The sequence below is a fragment of the Malania oleifera genome, chromosome 2 (assembly GCF_029873635.1).
Source record: "Malania oleifera isolate guangnan ecotype guangnan chromosome 2, ASM2987363v1, whole genome shotgun sequence".
NCBI classification, from domain to species: Eukaryota; Viridiplantae; Streptophyta; class Magnoliopsida; order Santalales; family Ximeniaceae; genus Malania; species Malania oleifera.
In genome coordinates this window covers 15,914,696-15,930,237 of record NC_080418.1, presented here as the reverse complement: position 1 = coordinate 15,930,237, position 15,542 = coordinate 15,914,696, and the positions used below count along the sequence as shown (strand labels likewise).

At 37.1% G+C, this 15,542-nt stretch overlaps 1 protein-coding gene across 4 annotated transcripts in view; it reads right to left on the bottom strand.

The window, feature by feature from the left end:
* Positions 1-417: 417 nt before the first annotated feature.
* LOC131149553 (uncharacterized) overlaps positions 418-15,542 on the bottom strand; it is a 36,321-nt gene continuing 21,196 nt past the window's right edge. Inside the window, exons 5-9 of one of the 4 annotated variants that reach the window (XR_009135247.1) lie at positions 12,559-12,815; positions 11,143-11,363; positions 10,618-10,987; positions 1,455-1,623; positions 418-790 (exon numbers count right to left, since the gene is read on the bottom strand). Coding sequence is in view for 3 of the 4 variants with exons in the window: in XM_058100098.1 (XP_057956081.1) it covers positions 10,619-10,987; positions 11,143-11,363; positions 12,559-12,815 (847 nt within the window). In the remaining variant the exon portion in view is untranslated. Of the gene's footprint in view, positions 2,942-10,361; positions 10,988-11,142; positions 11,364-12,558; positions 12,816-15,542 lie in introns of those variants that run through there. The other 3 variants (XM_058100098.1, XM_058100100.1, XM_058100099.1) reach the window with 3 other exon arrangements.

Sequence of the window (15,542 nt, the reverse complement as noted above, 5' to 3'; positions counted from 1 at the left end):
ACCCTAAAAGTTTCTCGAAACAGCCAATAGCTGAAATGGGTAAGCCAGACCAATTCATTGTAGTCTCATCTCTAATATCACTAATCTCTAATATTATAAAGGGAATTCTCCCTTCGGCGTCTTCTTTTAAAAATGTCAAATCTTATAACTATCAATGATTATTTTAAAATATAATTATCTCAAAATACCCTTATTTATATGTCAAATTTATCCTTATAACTACTTATAGTAATCTCAAAATACCTCAATGTTATTTACAACTACCCTAAAATTTTTTGATATTTTCTTTATATTTTTAAAAATTTTTAAAAATAGATGGTACGTGCATATTGGTAGTTTTGTATTAAAATTCTTCTGCAAACATATAGTTTAGTCTAAATCAAGAACCATAGTTCACAACATCTGACAGTCCATATATATATATGGCAACATATTTACTATTGAAATTTTATTATCCGAAGCAAAATTATGAAGCAAACTCAAAAATCAATCTTTGAGGATGATTAAGACCTTATTTAATAATTTGGTACTAGAAATTATTTAAGAAAAAAAAAAACAAAACAAAACATACGTATACAGAACAGAACACCTAACCTCATTCAAATTACCCGGCCGTTGCAAAGTGATCTTGCCAGGTTTTTTTTAGCAGTGTAGTCGTTCGGGCCACACCAACTACGACCAGAAACTTCGACACAGTTTTATTGTGAACATTATTCAAAATGAACTATTAACATTGACCTCGGTTTCAGCCAACCTGCTAACAAGGCAAGCCAAAGCTTGGTGCAGAAGCCTGAAAACCAAATGTAAGAAGAATTACAAGTTTGAGGATGAAGAACGCTAAAAATAAAATTAACCTCATATCTGGGAGCTGTACAAACTTGAATAAAATGCAACATAAAACTATATTAATTTACTAAATATCATTTAAATGATGTAAAATAGAAGAAGAAAACGATAAATTTAAAAATAAGGGGAAACAAAGTTGGATTGAAAACTCTACTACTTCATTGATAAGGAAATGGTCATTATATAGGCTAAAAACAAACGGTTACAAGCACAAAAATAGGCACCACTAACATCATGTTATGTTAAACAACTCCTAGAAACCACTAACATCATGCTAACTAACTCCTACAAACTAAGCAGAAAATAAAACACATTTGCTGCTATTAATTTATTCAACATTAAATTCATACAAATCTAATGCCTGACACTTAAAATCCACTCTGAAACACAATCTAACAATTAAAAAGGTTATCACATAATATAATAATGAAATTAAAAGTGGGATTCCTCTAGATATCCACTTGGCCCATTTTCCTGTGATGCTTGTACTAGCTCCTGGTCCTTGGGGAGGGAGAAGGGTCATTCAAGAAAGGCACAGAGGGATGCACTTATCACATAAATAATATTTAATCCACAGCTAAAGTAAAGTTTCTAGCAGCGCTGCTCACCTAATTTTATATCCCAAAGTTGGCTGTAGGGAGGGAGACAGACTTTCATTCTCAGCCATCCCGTTAGTGCTCATATTTGCTTGCGCAAGGGAATGCAGAGACGGAGAGCCCAAAGTGCGCTTCTAATTTGGTGGGCACAGTCACACAGCCCAAGCCCACCCAGTGCGTTCTGACATTAAAGGCAAGTAAAAGAGTTTGAGACTGAAAATAGCAGCCTTCTATGGCCATTCATTGTGGGATCCTATGCAGACACTGTCGGCATCTGCTTGGGTCCTCAAACCTGCTTTCTAAATGGCGCATTTTATATAACCAGCTACGTCAGTGACTCACTTTCTTTAAATGTTCCAACTTAATAAATTGGTTGACCTACTGAACAAAAATCTATATGCAGATGCCTAAATAAACAACCAACTAAGCAACCAACCGCAATTGTGCTAGTACAAAAAAAGAGGACCAGGAAGGTAGAAGTTTTTGGTGAAATGAAGAACTAGTGAAAAGGATAGGAGGTATAGATCAAGAAGGTAGAAGCCTTTGGTGTAAAGAAAAGACACTACGGTCCTGTTTTATTAAATTCATCTTCTTTTTCTATCCAAAAAAAAAGACATTATAGTATGCATTCTAAGAAAAAAGCATGGCCTCAGAGTCAGCGCAGGATTATGACACTAAGTTCATCTTAATCTAAATAGTTGTCACAAGGCCTGTTTGAGTTAAAAGTAAATATTACCCTGACTTCTTCCTTTCAACAAAGTCTTGCTGCTACCAACATTTAAAAGTATGTTACCTACAAAAACAGTTAACAATATACCCCCTTTCGAAAAAATAAATACACTTCTGCTTTCAAAACCAAGAGGAGCACTCTAAAAGGACAAACCAAATTATTCCACAGTTAATTGAGGAGCAAACTATTTTATCAGAGAAATATGAGCCCATTCTGGTTAAAAAGATGAGGCAATACCAGACACAGTTCTGTCAATAAAGTTAGATTTCTCATACCTGAGAGAGTGAGAGGCTGATAAATTCATTTAGTTCTACACACAAGGGAAATATTAGCTTGGCTTATAATCTTGCCTTGGTTAACTAACAAATGCATGCTATGGATAGTCATTTACCAATTTTAGAAAATTTTTACATTGATAGTTGAGCTTTGAGAATATCAAGTCCTCAACTTCAAAGGGCAATTTTCCTACAGTGAACAATCAGGAGAAGTTGGAATTCAACAATGGTAAGCACAAAGTTCAAGAAGGGAGTATTCAAGTTTTCCGTCAAAAACACCCTAGAATTTAACAATTGTAACTTACAAGAATGTAGGGTGCTAATTCAGCAATGAAAACACATCCTTCTAGCCACATGTGCAGTTGCTTTTGAAGTCTTGATTATCTCATTTGCTCTTATTTTCTTCACATGCATTAATTCTCTATCACAATTGATTTAATTCTTCAACATTCTTCGAATAAATCCAAAAGGTCTTCCTAGTTCCTACGGATCTCCTGAATTTCAAACCGTGCCAATTATTAACAACTTTGTAGTCCCAAAATCATCTCAATAATCATTTCAAGGTAATGTGTAGCACATACTACTCTTGGTTACACTCAAATATTATTTCTATCATTTGAGAACCAAATCATAGATTCCAAATTATCTAAATTAATTGCCAAATAGTTTTTGAGCCTTCCACAAAAATTTCAACAATTTATTCAAATGGGTGAATTAAGCTCCATGTTATTGCACAATTTTGGTGCATACTCTAAAACTTCACTACATTTGGCATGCAACAAAATAATTTGACAGAAATAGGAGGGAATACTAATTCCCTAGATGATTCCGACAATATCGACAAAATTTCTTTCACTTTAAATTTGGCAGCCATGTAGCGAAAGTAATGTCTTCAGAAGGGAAAAAATATAGTAAACCAGAGATTAATTATGTTTGTCAACATCAAAAGTGGAGAAGCATAGCTGTGTGGTCAGTGAACCTGGATGGTTTCTGATAATTATCAGAAGACTTGTATATCATATAGCTAATTTGTCAAAATGTTATAATCTATTGAACACTTCTCACTCATCCATGTCAGCTGTCCTATACCTTCAGTATCTGAAACGCCACCATTACTTGGCTTCATTGGGAAAAGAAAAGGCATATAAAGGTAGGAGTAATATCAATGAAAAGATATCCAATGAGGTTTCCAACCAAGAAATAGGTGGCAGTCCATTGGAATTTCTTTAGAAACCCCAAACAATTCCAAGCTGCACACAGGACTTACGTTCAATGTGCTTGCTTGGCACAACCAGTGTCATATCCAATAACACTCAAAAATTTAGAACATTCCAAATGTTTTAAGTAGCTGAAATTAAAAAATTCAGACACATAAGGCAAGAATAAGATATCCTCTAGGCACTTGGGAAAAAAAAACTCCAAGGCATGAATAGTCAAAGTTTCAGTGCCATATATCATACGATAAACCCCAATTTTTATCAAATTTTAAAAAAAAAAAAATACCTGCTTTGCTTGCACATAAGAGTATTTATTATTATTATTAGTATTATTATTATTATGCCGTGCCTATGTACACGTGTAAATTACAAGGAATATTTTATTATTTTTAATACTTCACTTTAAGGAATATTTATTTCTTAAAAAATTTAGAGCATCCACTTAAGATTACCTAGTGTGCCTTGGACAATTGGTCCTACCTTCTTTGCACACAAACTTTACTAAAATCTATTGTCATTTGATGGCATCTGTGAGGGGCTGGAAGCAAACCGGGAGCATCCTTCAGCAACTGGAGAATTAACAAAAGGTATAGCATCTGCTATTTCATACAAATATTTATAAATAATAGGTGTCCTAAGTACTTATTTTTAAGCAGTGCCAAACAGGGCCTATGTGTTTTAATTTGCCAGCAGCACATTTGAAATGCATAGCAGATAGACTACTCGGAATAAACATGACATCTTTTCAATAGATCCACCAAAGAGGATGATCAGGAGCAACATTGAACCACTTGAGAATGATAAGTACTCACATTGAACCATTTTTCCCTTTCTTGAGATCTGTATATATGCCTTGTATAAATGGTAAATGATTTAATTCTGTTTCACTTCACAGACTTGGAAATGAGTCCATTTAATACTTCGTTGCATTTGCAATAAACGTTTTTATTAATTTTTTTTTGGTTGAAAGTTTAATCAGAAAACAAGTAATACAAGACACAATGAGATAACAAAGAACGCGCTCCCACCCGAAAAACACTAAAAATATATATATTTAAGAAAAAAAAAAACTCCTGGGCAAACCAAATAACCAACAAAACAAACAGGCACATATCCAGTGGCAACTTCACAAAACCAACAAGAACAAGCAATGAATCTTATTTTCATTGCTCTTAAAGATTTTGATTTCAGATTTGGTTTACTCTTAATTCAGTTCAAGCTTTTCCATTCTCAACAATGAGAAACTACAAATTGATAAATGGGTGGCAGGCAGATGCCATGGAGAGAGGACAGAACGAAACTATCACATTTTTTTGGGACATCCAAGTGTGGACTTGTAACTTCAAAACTCTTAATCATCCTGTTGCCATTATATGGTTAACCCACACTGTGCCATGTAAGTGGTGCATTATAATGGTCCATGATGATGTGGGAACGTGTGATAAATAGTGTTGGCTCCATTTCCTGTACTAGCGTCATTCATGGAATGTGTATTTAAATTTGTATATATGAGAAACTTGAAAATGCTATTATGTGGGAGTATGGAACTATAGAACCTGCTACTCATGCATTACAAGCAATGCAAGATAAGAGTTCTCATGAATCGCCTTTTCCTGTTCCATTGACCAAATAAATGATAACTTTTTACACAACTGAACCAGTTGGATTGACCGTGCCCTGCAGGCTCCAACACATTCTTGCAGCCTAAATACAAATGTGACAAGCCTTTGCTTACCCAAATAATGTTATTTCCTCTTTTTAATGAGTAATTAGTAATTAAGTGCATATCACTATAAATTCAGTAAGGGGTATAAAATACTTGTTTTAAATATGACGTGATAGGACAGATTTTATCTAATTGTTCAAGTGATAAGTTATATATTAATTCCAAACGTAATCCTGGAAGAGAATGATTAACAAGTCATTATCTTTGAAATGCTGCCTCACTAAACAAAAAGGAAAAACAAATGAATAAGTCATTTTTAGGGATCCTAATGACAGTATGATTCACGATTTCCCACCTTGTGAACATCAGGTTTGGTAAGACTGATATGTATACTCTTGGTTGGCATTAGATAGGCAAACAACAAAAATTCACAAATCTTATGGCACAAAGCCAGTTTTTGCACTTTCATCTTCTAGGCAAGAAAGTTATAACACAGGAAGTTAGAGTCACGGTTTGACTATTTTCATACCTTTGTGAAAGGGCCGTGCGGCGCTAGCTAAAGCACTCTTGCTTAACTAGCCAGCCTATCGTTTACCAACATTCATCCATGAAACATTTTCATTAGCATTCAATCAAATGGCAGCGAAAACAGTAAGCAATCATGAAAGCAGTGGCAAGCAAAGCAGTAAACATTAAATCTACACAATTCATTAACAACACTTCCATTGACAATGTGTGTTTAGCGAGGGAGGCAAGTAGGCTAAACACATTGACAATAACTAGTGAGTTTTACAATGACTGATGAACACTCACCCTCCCCTAAAGAGGTTTTTATGTAATTATCATCCTAACACTAGGAAACATCAAAGTAACCAAGGAGTCATACTTCCTTATTTGGCATACAAAGACACTACTAGCAAAAAATAATCCTACACTAGTATTTACATGATGGAAACCCATCCCAAGTACACGAGACAAACGGTCACAGCAAAGCATAATGCCTCGAACAAGCTTAACTCATGACACTCCCCCACTTATGCAGTCGACGTCCTCGTAGACTTTGGTGGTAGGTACACTTTAAGTTTGTCCACGAACGGTTAAATATCTTCTGCAGAAATCCAGCTGATTTCTTTGTCATCAAGGCATTTCCACTTCACTAGGAACTTATGTCGCTTCTTCCTTGAGGATATGAACTTTCTGTTTGCAAGGATCTCTTCAACTTCACGTCCTGTCAGGTTGCACTATCTTCAACTCTGCTCTGTTGGACTGACTTCTACTCAGGTCATCGGTGTCGGCGTTGAAAGGCTTGAAGCAGCAGACATGAAACTGTGGTCTTCTTCCCTGATCTGCCCACTTCTTCATCTGCTTAGAATCTTTCTCCAGATAGGCTCAGGCAAACTCTGCATTCTGTCTCCATTCTCTGGTGAAGATGAACCCCCTGAGAATCTTTCCTCTGTACGGCTCGCCCACTGTGTGAGGCAATAGCAGCTGTTGGCCTATAACAAGCTCAAAACAACTCTTGTTGGTTGTTGAGCTCCTTTGGGTATTGCAACAGAACGAAGCCACATCAAGTAGTTGCACCCAATTCTAGTTGTCGTTGACAAAATGGCACAAGTACTCTTCTAGTAGCTCTCTGACTCTCTTCATCTGCCTGTCTGTCTATTGGAGATAACTTGAAGAGATGTCAAGATGTGACCTGAATATCCTGAAAAATTCTGTCAAAAAGTTGTCAGTGAACATTGAGTCTCGGTCACAAATAATAACTTGGGGAACACCCTAATATTTCACAACAGTCACAAGGAACAATTGTGTCGTATCCTTTGCCGAATAGTACTTTGGTGCGGCTATGAACATACAAAACTTCCTCCGCTCCCCCTTGTCTTGTTAGCAAGCGAGACAAGTCCGGGTATAATCAACCATATCATACGCAGGTGCGGCCAATAATACCTCCCCAGTAGTCCTGTCATTGGAGTCATTTTCTGCGAATACCCCTCATCGAACTTCCTGCAATATCTAGTAAGGCCAAGAAAGGAACAAAACTCCTTCACTGTCATGGGGATCTTCCGTTCTTGAATCATCCTTACCTTCTCCATACCCTTCCAGATACGACCTTGTTCAACCACATGACCAAGGAATTTGTTGCTCCACTGAGCGAAAGAGCACTTCTCTTTCTTTACATACAAATTGTTTCCCCTCAGCCCGTTGAACACCTTCCATAGATGCTCTTCATGTTTCCTCTGAAACAGCACCGATGCTCCCAATGGTGCTTTGGAAGGGCGACCACATCCTGCTTCCAATTCATCAAGCTGTTTCCCCAACTCTACTATCTCTGGAGGCGCCATCTGACATAGCCCTTTAGTAGGTGGTTTCACTCCTTGCAACAACTTGATCCCACGCTCCAAAGTTCATCGTGAAGGCAAATTGTGAGGTAGCTTATCCAGCTTCACCTCTCTATACTCATCCAACACCGCTTGGAAGGTCGTAGGAACCAGCTCTTGGCCTACTTCTTTGTATACCACCACCATGGGTAGACATGTCTGCTCACCCTTTCTTAATTTCTCATTGAGTTATATGGTTGAAAGGAACTTCCCGTCGTCTCCTTTCATTACCACAACTTGCAGCATGCATGAGCGATCTCCCATCAGACACAGGGAACCAGCCAAAGGCATCAACGCTGCCCTCGTCCCCCTTAGGAACCCCATTCCCAAAATGACTAGAAAGTCATCCAATGACATTGCTATGAAATTCGCATGACCTTCCCACTGTCCAAACTTCACAGTGACTTGCTTGGCAACTCCTAGAGTAGGCTGGGCTACAGAGTTAACTGCTTTCATGCGTCCTATATCCTTCTCTAAGGATAAGTTGAGTCTCCCTGTTTCCAACTGCGAAACAAAATTATGAGTAGCCCCCATATCCACCATAGCATGGGTACTCTTCCCATTGATCCTCAAGTCCACAAACATTAACTCTTTTGCTCGTGTAACTTTTGGTGCTTTCGCCTACTTTTCCAATGCGTTCACCCGCCGCATTGCACCTACCCTCGGGGCATCATCCTCTTCCTCCTCGCTTTCCACCACTTGTCTCGAAGTGCAAGTTTGTAAGGCATTGAATAATCTCTTGTGTTGACACTCACTCACTCTATGAGGTCCTCCACACAAGTAGCACGAAATTTTACTCTTCGCCTTTCCATTGGGTGTGTTGAACCCTCGAGACGACGAAGCTTCCTTAGAAGTCGATGCTTTATAGTTGGCTTCCCCCACTCTTGGGTTTTCCTTTTTTGAAAGACTTTCCACTGTTTCCCTCTTCGCCAAACCCTTTGGACGAAGCCGTATTATCACCAATATAGTCAGTCAAGCGTTCTGCAGCAGCTTATGCAGTAGACAGGTCTTGAACTCTTTGCCTATGAAGTTCAGTTCTTGCCCACGATTTCATCCCCTATAGAAAATAGAACAACTTGTCCTTCTTCGACATATCCCGAATATCTAACATTAAAGCAGAAAATTGTTCACATATTCCCTGATTGACCCCATATGCTTGAAATATCTCAGTTTTCTCCTTGCATTATACTTAACATTCTCAGAAAAGAATTGGGTCTTGAGCTCTCTCTTCAAGTCTGCCAAACTATCAATTACATAGCTTCTATTTTCAATTTCTTTGTATGGTATGCCACCACAGTTTGGCATCACCAACCAAGTACATGGTCGTAGTATCCACTTTTACCTATTCTGAGGTCATCCTCACAGTGCGAAAATACTGCTCCACATCAAACAAGAAGTTCTCTAACTCCTTGGCATCATGGGCACCCCCCATACGTCCTGGGTTCTAGTACCTTGGTCTTACTAACTCCCGAAGTGTTTTGAGTTCCCCATAGCAAGAACCATCAGATTCATCTTTGCATCCAGATCAACCGTCCATAACTTCAAAGTTTCAACTGTATGACGAAAGTCTTCTGACATTTCACCTAACAAACTTGCTTGATGCTTTTGTGATCCCATCACTTCATCAACAAGTTCCCTTATCTAGGCCACCTCTGTGGCCACAGTGTTGGCTGTTGCCTCAGCTTGTGCTTCCAGCACGCTGATCCTCTCAGCAATGTTTGGTGCCATGGTGACTTACCAAAGCATTCCAAATCCCACAATGAAGCTAACTGAATTCTTGTAGCAACTAAGCGTTGGCTCTGATACCAAGTGTCACGGTCCCATTATTTTCACACATTTGTGAAAGGGCCGTGCGGCGCTAGCTAAAGCACTTTTGCTTAACTAGTCAGCATATCGTTTACCAACATTCATCCACTAAACACTTTCATTAGCATTCAATCAAATGGCAACGGAAACAGTAAGCAATCATGAAAGCAGTGGCAAGCAAGCAGTAAACATTGAATCTATGCAATTCATTAACAACACCTCTGTTGACAATGTGTGTTTAGCGAGGGAGACAAGTAGGCTAAACACGATGACAATAGCTAGTGACTTTTACAATGACTGATGAACACTCACCCTCCCCTAAAGAGGTTTTTATGTAATTATCATCCTGACACTAGGAAACATCAAATTGACCGAGGAGTCATACTGCCTTATTTGATATACAAAGACACTATTAGCAGAAAATAATCCTATACTAGTATTTAGATGATGAAAACTCATCCCAAGTACACGAGACAAGCGGTCACAGGCAAGCATAATATCCTGAACAAGCTTAGCTCGTGACACCTTGGCATTACTTGAGGGGCATTAAGGATATTCACACTTATTTGTGTTACTCTCACTTTAACATATGTTCAACAAATTTTGCTGTATTTTTCAGACAAGAATAAAGTTTCTATATGAGACATTGAGACATGATTGATGGCCATTCAATCCTCCTTCGGCTCCCACCTCGTGTGATGGTTTTTTTTATGGGTTGTTTTGATAGTTCTCTGTTTTTTTCTTTCTAAAGATGTCACATCACGGTGTCCACACCACTGTGCCTTATTAGAGTGGTCAAAAGTATACATTGTACTTCCATTGCAGCAGAAACAAATGGCAATTTAAGTTCTATGAGTGTATTTTTTCCTCTAATTTTTACAATGAAAATCCAATTCTAATGCAGATAATATTACAAACCTAACACAGCTTCTAGTATTGCCAAAAAATATATATATACTTTAATTATATTTATATTTGATCACTACTAGGGACCAAAATATTGTCAATAACTGATTCTGTCAGATATAAACATAGCTATCTTAAACAAAAATAAATAAATAAATAAACAAATATAGGGCCTTTGGAGAGGGCATCACTCTTACCTCAGGAGGGAAAAAACTGACGACTTTCAGCATCATACATTCCTGCAATGATTGCAACGAAAACCCATAACATGAGTATGCCAATCATAGCGCTTCTCAAGATCTGGTTGCAGTCTCCGTTGGTCTGCATATCAGTAGCAGGATAGGGCGATGATAGATCCTCATCATCACTAGTATCTGAGGTTGGCTCTATACTGTTGTCCTTATTCATAAGAAGCTGTTGCATTTTACAGGAACCAAGTGTTGAGCATCTTGTACAAGTGCAGTTGCCACCAAGATATGATGGAAGCACCTGAAGGTGCTCAGAGATGACCTTTTGATACATCTCCCCCTCAATTCTCAACTTCTTCCGGGTGATGGGTTTCAGAACCTGATGAAGAGCCACACACCAAATCAGCACATCTATGAGAGGCAGGCTTCAAAAACAGCAAAACCTAGTGTGGTCATATAAAAAACTTTGACAGAAAAGAAGCGGGAAAATAAGAAGATGGAACATTCAAGTCCTTATCAGAATAAGTAGCTTACCTGTATAAAAGTTTGAGCAATAACTCGAACGACTGGAGGAAGTCGTATAACAAACAAACATCCAAGACGGTTTGGGAAGTGATCTTGCAGAAGAGCAGAACAGGATCTCATCATTTGCATGGGAATTTTCAATGGAGATAACCCTTCACAATCCACCAAAACTGTAATTTGAGGATTTTCAGCATCAACTAAATGCAGCACCCCATGATCTATCTGAGATACTGCAATGGCAACCATCCATTGTTTAACCATGCTTCAGAATGTCAGATGGAAGGATGAGTTGAAGGGTAGAGTACGCAAAAAAAAAACAATAGAAATAAAACCCTGCTCAAGGCTATAAAGTGGATAAATTGCTTTAACGTCTGAAGTCACACTACAGAAGATATTGTGTCTGAATGGTGTGCATTCCTCCTCATGCAGCACCAAAGCAATTTTTAGTTAGAGATCTGCTCTCTCCCCCCCCCCCCCCCTCTCTCTCTCTCTCTCTCTCTCAATACATAGAAGCAGGTTTGCTTGCATTTGTGTGTGCGCAAGTGTACATGTCTATGTTTTACATACTAGCATACTCCACAACACATAAAGGACCTCTCTAGTCTTGTTCAGTTCTGTGATCATAATCTGACACAAACCTATAAATCCATCCTTCCAATTAAATAGCATCTATATGTCCAGTCAATATCCCCAACAGCAACAACAACAAAAATGGTCTTTTCCTAGCTATATTGAATTCATACTGGTTTTCTATAGAGTTTAAATAAGTCATGATTATACTTTACAGCCTGCCTTCACTTCTACAATTTCATAACACCAAATTCCTCACAATGTGGCTGCATCACATAATCATTTTTAGAGGATAAATTCTTCCTGAAGTGGTGTTCTGAAGAAGTTCAAGGTTTACTGTCAGGTAGTAAAAAACCAAACTGATTCAGGTTTTCATTCAAAAGCTTACAGATTCAGCAAATAAATCATCATTTGACACTTAAAACTCTGTAAGTTCCATGGTGCAAAGCATCATCCCTTGCACCCGATTACATGGCAGCCAAAAGTCCAATGTTGCAACTTTCCAATCTATTTTGGCTAAACATACATCATGCTTGCAGGTTTCAATTATCTCTTAAAGTTTTGGATGATTTGCGTTCTTAGTACTCACAGTGAAGGAAGCTGGTGGCTGGGCTTCAGCTGTTCAGTGCAAAACAGATCTCCAATAAACAGAGGGATATGGATTATGGGCAGAGAGGCTTGAAGACATTGGCAAATGTTGTACAGAAATTTTATCAAATCAGGTGTGCCCAAAATAAAAGAAGAAAATTTGCATGCATATCATGTGAATTCAAGTGGGCAAAGATTATTTTTCAAATGGCCGGGACATATGATAAGAAGCTCAAAAAATATATAAAAGGGCTAAAAGTAGATTACCAACTGCTTGAGCAAAGCGAGGTCTATCATGATATGGGAGGCTCAAGCAAACTAGCCCAAGCCGTACAATAAGGCAAGGTCGCTGTTTCACATCAAAACCATGCCAGAAGAGCATATTCGACCACATCTCAAGTTCTTGTCCAGAAAGAATATTATAAGTATCCCTCCAATGGATTGTTTTCTTTATTGATGACAGCAAGCATGAAAAGTCTCCATTTGCAGCAGTATAAAATCTGTGGAGCTCATTCTCATCAATTCTGCATAAGCATTATTATGTCAGGCTCAGTTGTGGCACAATAATCCCTGAAATACAAAAATTTTAAAAGCTAGTAGAGCTTTTCACCGAACTGCCAGTTTAGTATCAGGATAGCCATAATAATTTGGAGGAAAAAGAGAGAGAACAGAAAAAAAAGAAAAATATCTGAACAATAATAATCCATGAGATAATTGTATTATACAAAGCATTGGGTGTAAATCCACGAGAATCATTCTCATCAATTCCACATAAGCATTAGTATGTCAAAGTCCGCTGTAGCACAAGAAACCATGAAATTAAAAAAATAAAAACAGCAAGCAGGGCTCTTTACCAAGCTGCCAAATTAGTATCAGGATACCCATAATAATTTTGAGGAAAAAGAGATAAAGAAAAAAGAAAAGCTCATCAGAACATTAATCCATGAGATAATTGTGAATTAAAAAGCATAAGATGCTCTGAATTATCAGATTAATGAGATTATCATAATAAAGGTAATCCATGATCCATGGTCCTCATGGATTAATAGAAAATTGTAATCTCATTAAAAACAACCCATGATATCCTTATCTCTTAAACTATTGACATTATATAAATAGAGATAATATTGTCAGGCATCCAATGATCTTTTAGAATGTATGGGCTTAAAATGATTTGAGCAAAGCCTGTTGATGAACAAAAAGACACAAAATGGACTACACGAGGAAAAACTGTAGCAGGATGGCATAATTTATTTAGTTATATAAATGACAAAATAGATGCCCTCACCCCTATAATCGCACCCAAATCACCATCTTTGTCACGATCTTAAGAAACCTTGTGCCACAAAAGGACCATAAAGGACTACAAATATAATGAATAAAAATTCCTTGTACTTCAAATGATAGAAGTTCCAGACATATAATGGACTATAAAGGGCAGTGATGATACACAAAGCAGAAATAAGTTTATTTTCATGATATCTGGATTGCAAACATTTGTGGAAACACACATGCAAACAAGCTCGCCCAAAGAAAAGGGAAGTAGGAAATTTGATCATGTTAAGTACACCAATGATGAGAAAGCAAGAGGTCAAGTGAACAATGAAAAAACTAAGATAGTTGATTACTAACATCCTAAAATAATTGGTGATAACCAGGTAAGCACTAGAAAGTCAAGAATCAATAATTTTATAAATTGTAATATGAAGATAATTGTAATATTAAAAATTAAAAGTGTTTCTGAAGAATTAAGATATAATACCCGATAACACTGAAGACATATTCGGGCCCATTTGGTTAAGGATCCAAAAAGGAGTTTTGTATTGTGGTTTTTGAAAATGAAAACAAGGGATTGTGTTGTGCATTTTTAATACACAAAAAAGAGTTTGGTTAGCTGTTTTTAGAATTGTTTATAGAAATGAAAATCGTGGAATTACATTTGGTTAAGGTTGATCCAAATTCAAAGAACATAAAGAAAGCAGTAAATACATGTTTCGTTAAGGGAATTGGAATGATCAAGGAATTGGGAGTTACTCAAAATAATGCTAATCTCAGATCTGTGTTTGGCCAGGGTAAAGATTTGTGACGAATCATCTAATGATCATATCATCAGTACATGCCTCAATTTGTACTCAAATCATAACACAAATCCCTCACATAATTTCCCTTAAAAAATATGGGATATGTGACCTAATGATAATATCCTCGAGCCACGGCCTTTGCACATTGAAGAACATCATGCCCAAACTCAAATTCAAGAATGCATTCACTAATCAAACACAAAACATGGTTTTCTGCAAAAAGTACTTACCTAAAAAAAGTACTAAAAGTAGTCTGGACTACTTATTTTAAGTGCTTTTTTAGATAATTACTTTTCTTCTTCAAAAAAAATATTCATTTTCATAAATTTTTTTTTTAAAAATAGTTTGGAAAAGTACTTTTTGAAATAATTACTTATTTAAGTGTAAACCAAACACTACTTAGACAAGTAATTAATTCAAGTACTTCTAATAATATAAGCAGTTATTTTTTAAAAATGTTCCCCACGGGCTTAATTGTATCCAGAGTTCAGTATTCTTGAGGGGTGTTTTTGGATACATTCTCAGAAGCAGTTTTCTGAAAACACCTTAACCAAATGCATATCCCTGGTGTGTTTTGTACCAAATCAGAAAACTATAATCAAACAAGCCCAAAGAAAGTAGTATTGTTCGTCCTGACATCATAGTATTCCAGCTGAAGGTTAAGGACAATAAGAGCTTTCATTCTCTAAACAGTTTAACAAGATGGTAAAGGTATGAAACGAAACATATTATAGAAGACAGAACATTGCTGTGTGCGCATAATAGAGAACATCTGATGTTCAGAATTGAACTGAGTTGCAGTAACAACTAGATGATTCATACAGAATGTTAAAAAGCAAGTTTACATAGTCTCTCTTAAAATATGCCTGTATAACTCATCTATGCAAAAGAGGAAACACTGAAGTCCTAGCAAATAGTGCCACCAAAATTTTTTTTTTTAATATTGTTTGATTATCACTTTACCTAAAAGCTTAAGCTGTTAGGCTACAATGTACCCCCTGGTAAAATGCCTCCCGTAACTAAGCAGATAAAGTACATAGTCTGTTTTAGGGGTTGGCAACTTACCCATTGAGTGACATTGGCACTGAGCGTTCCCAAAATTGGCACTATCTCATCAAGTGAATTTAATAATGGATGCCTATTGACATATTCCCATGGAGAGATAAACAA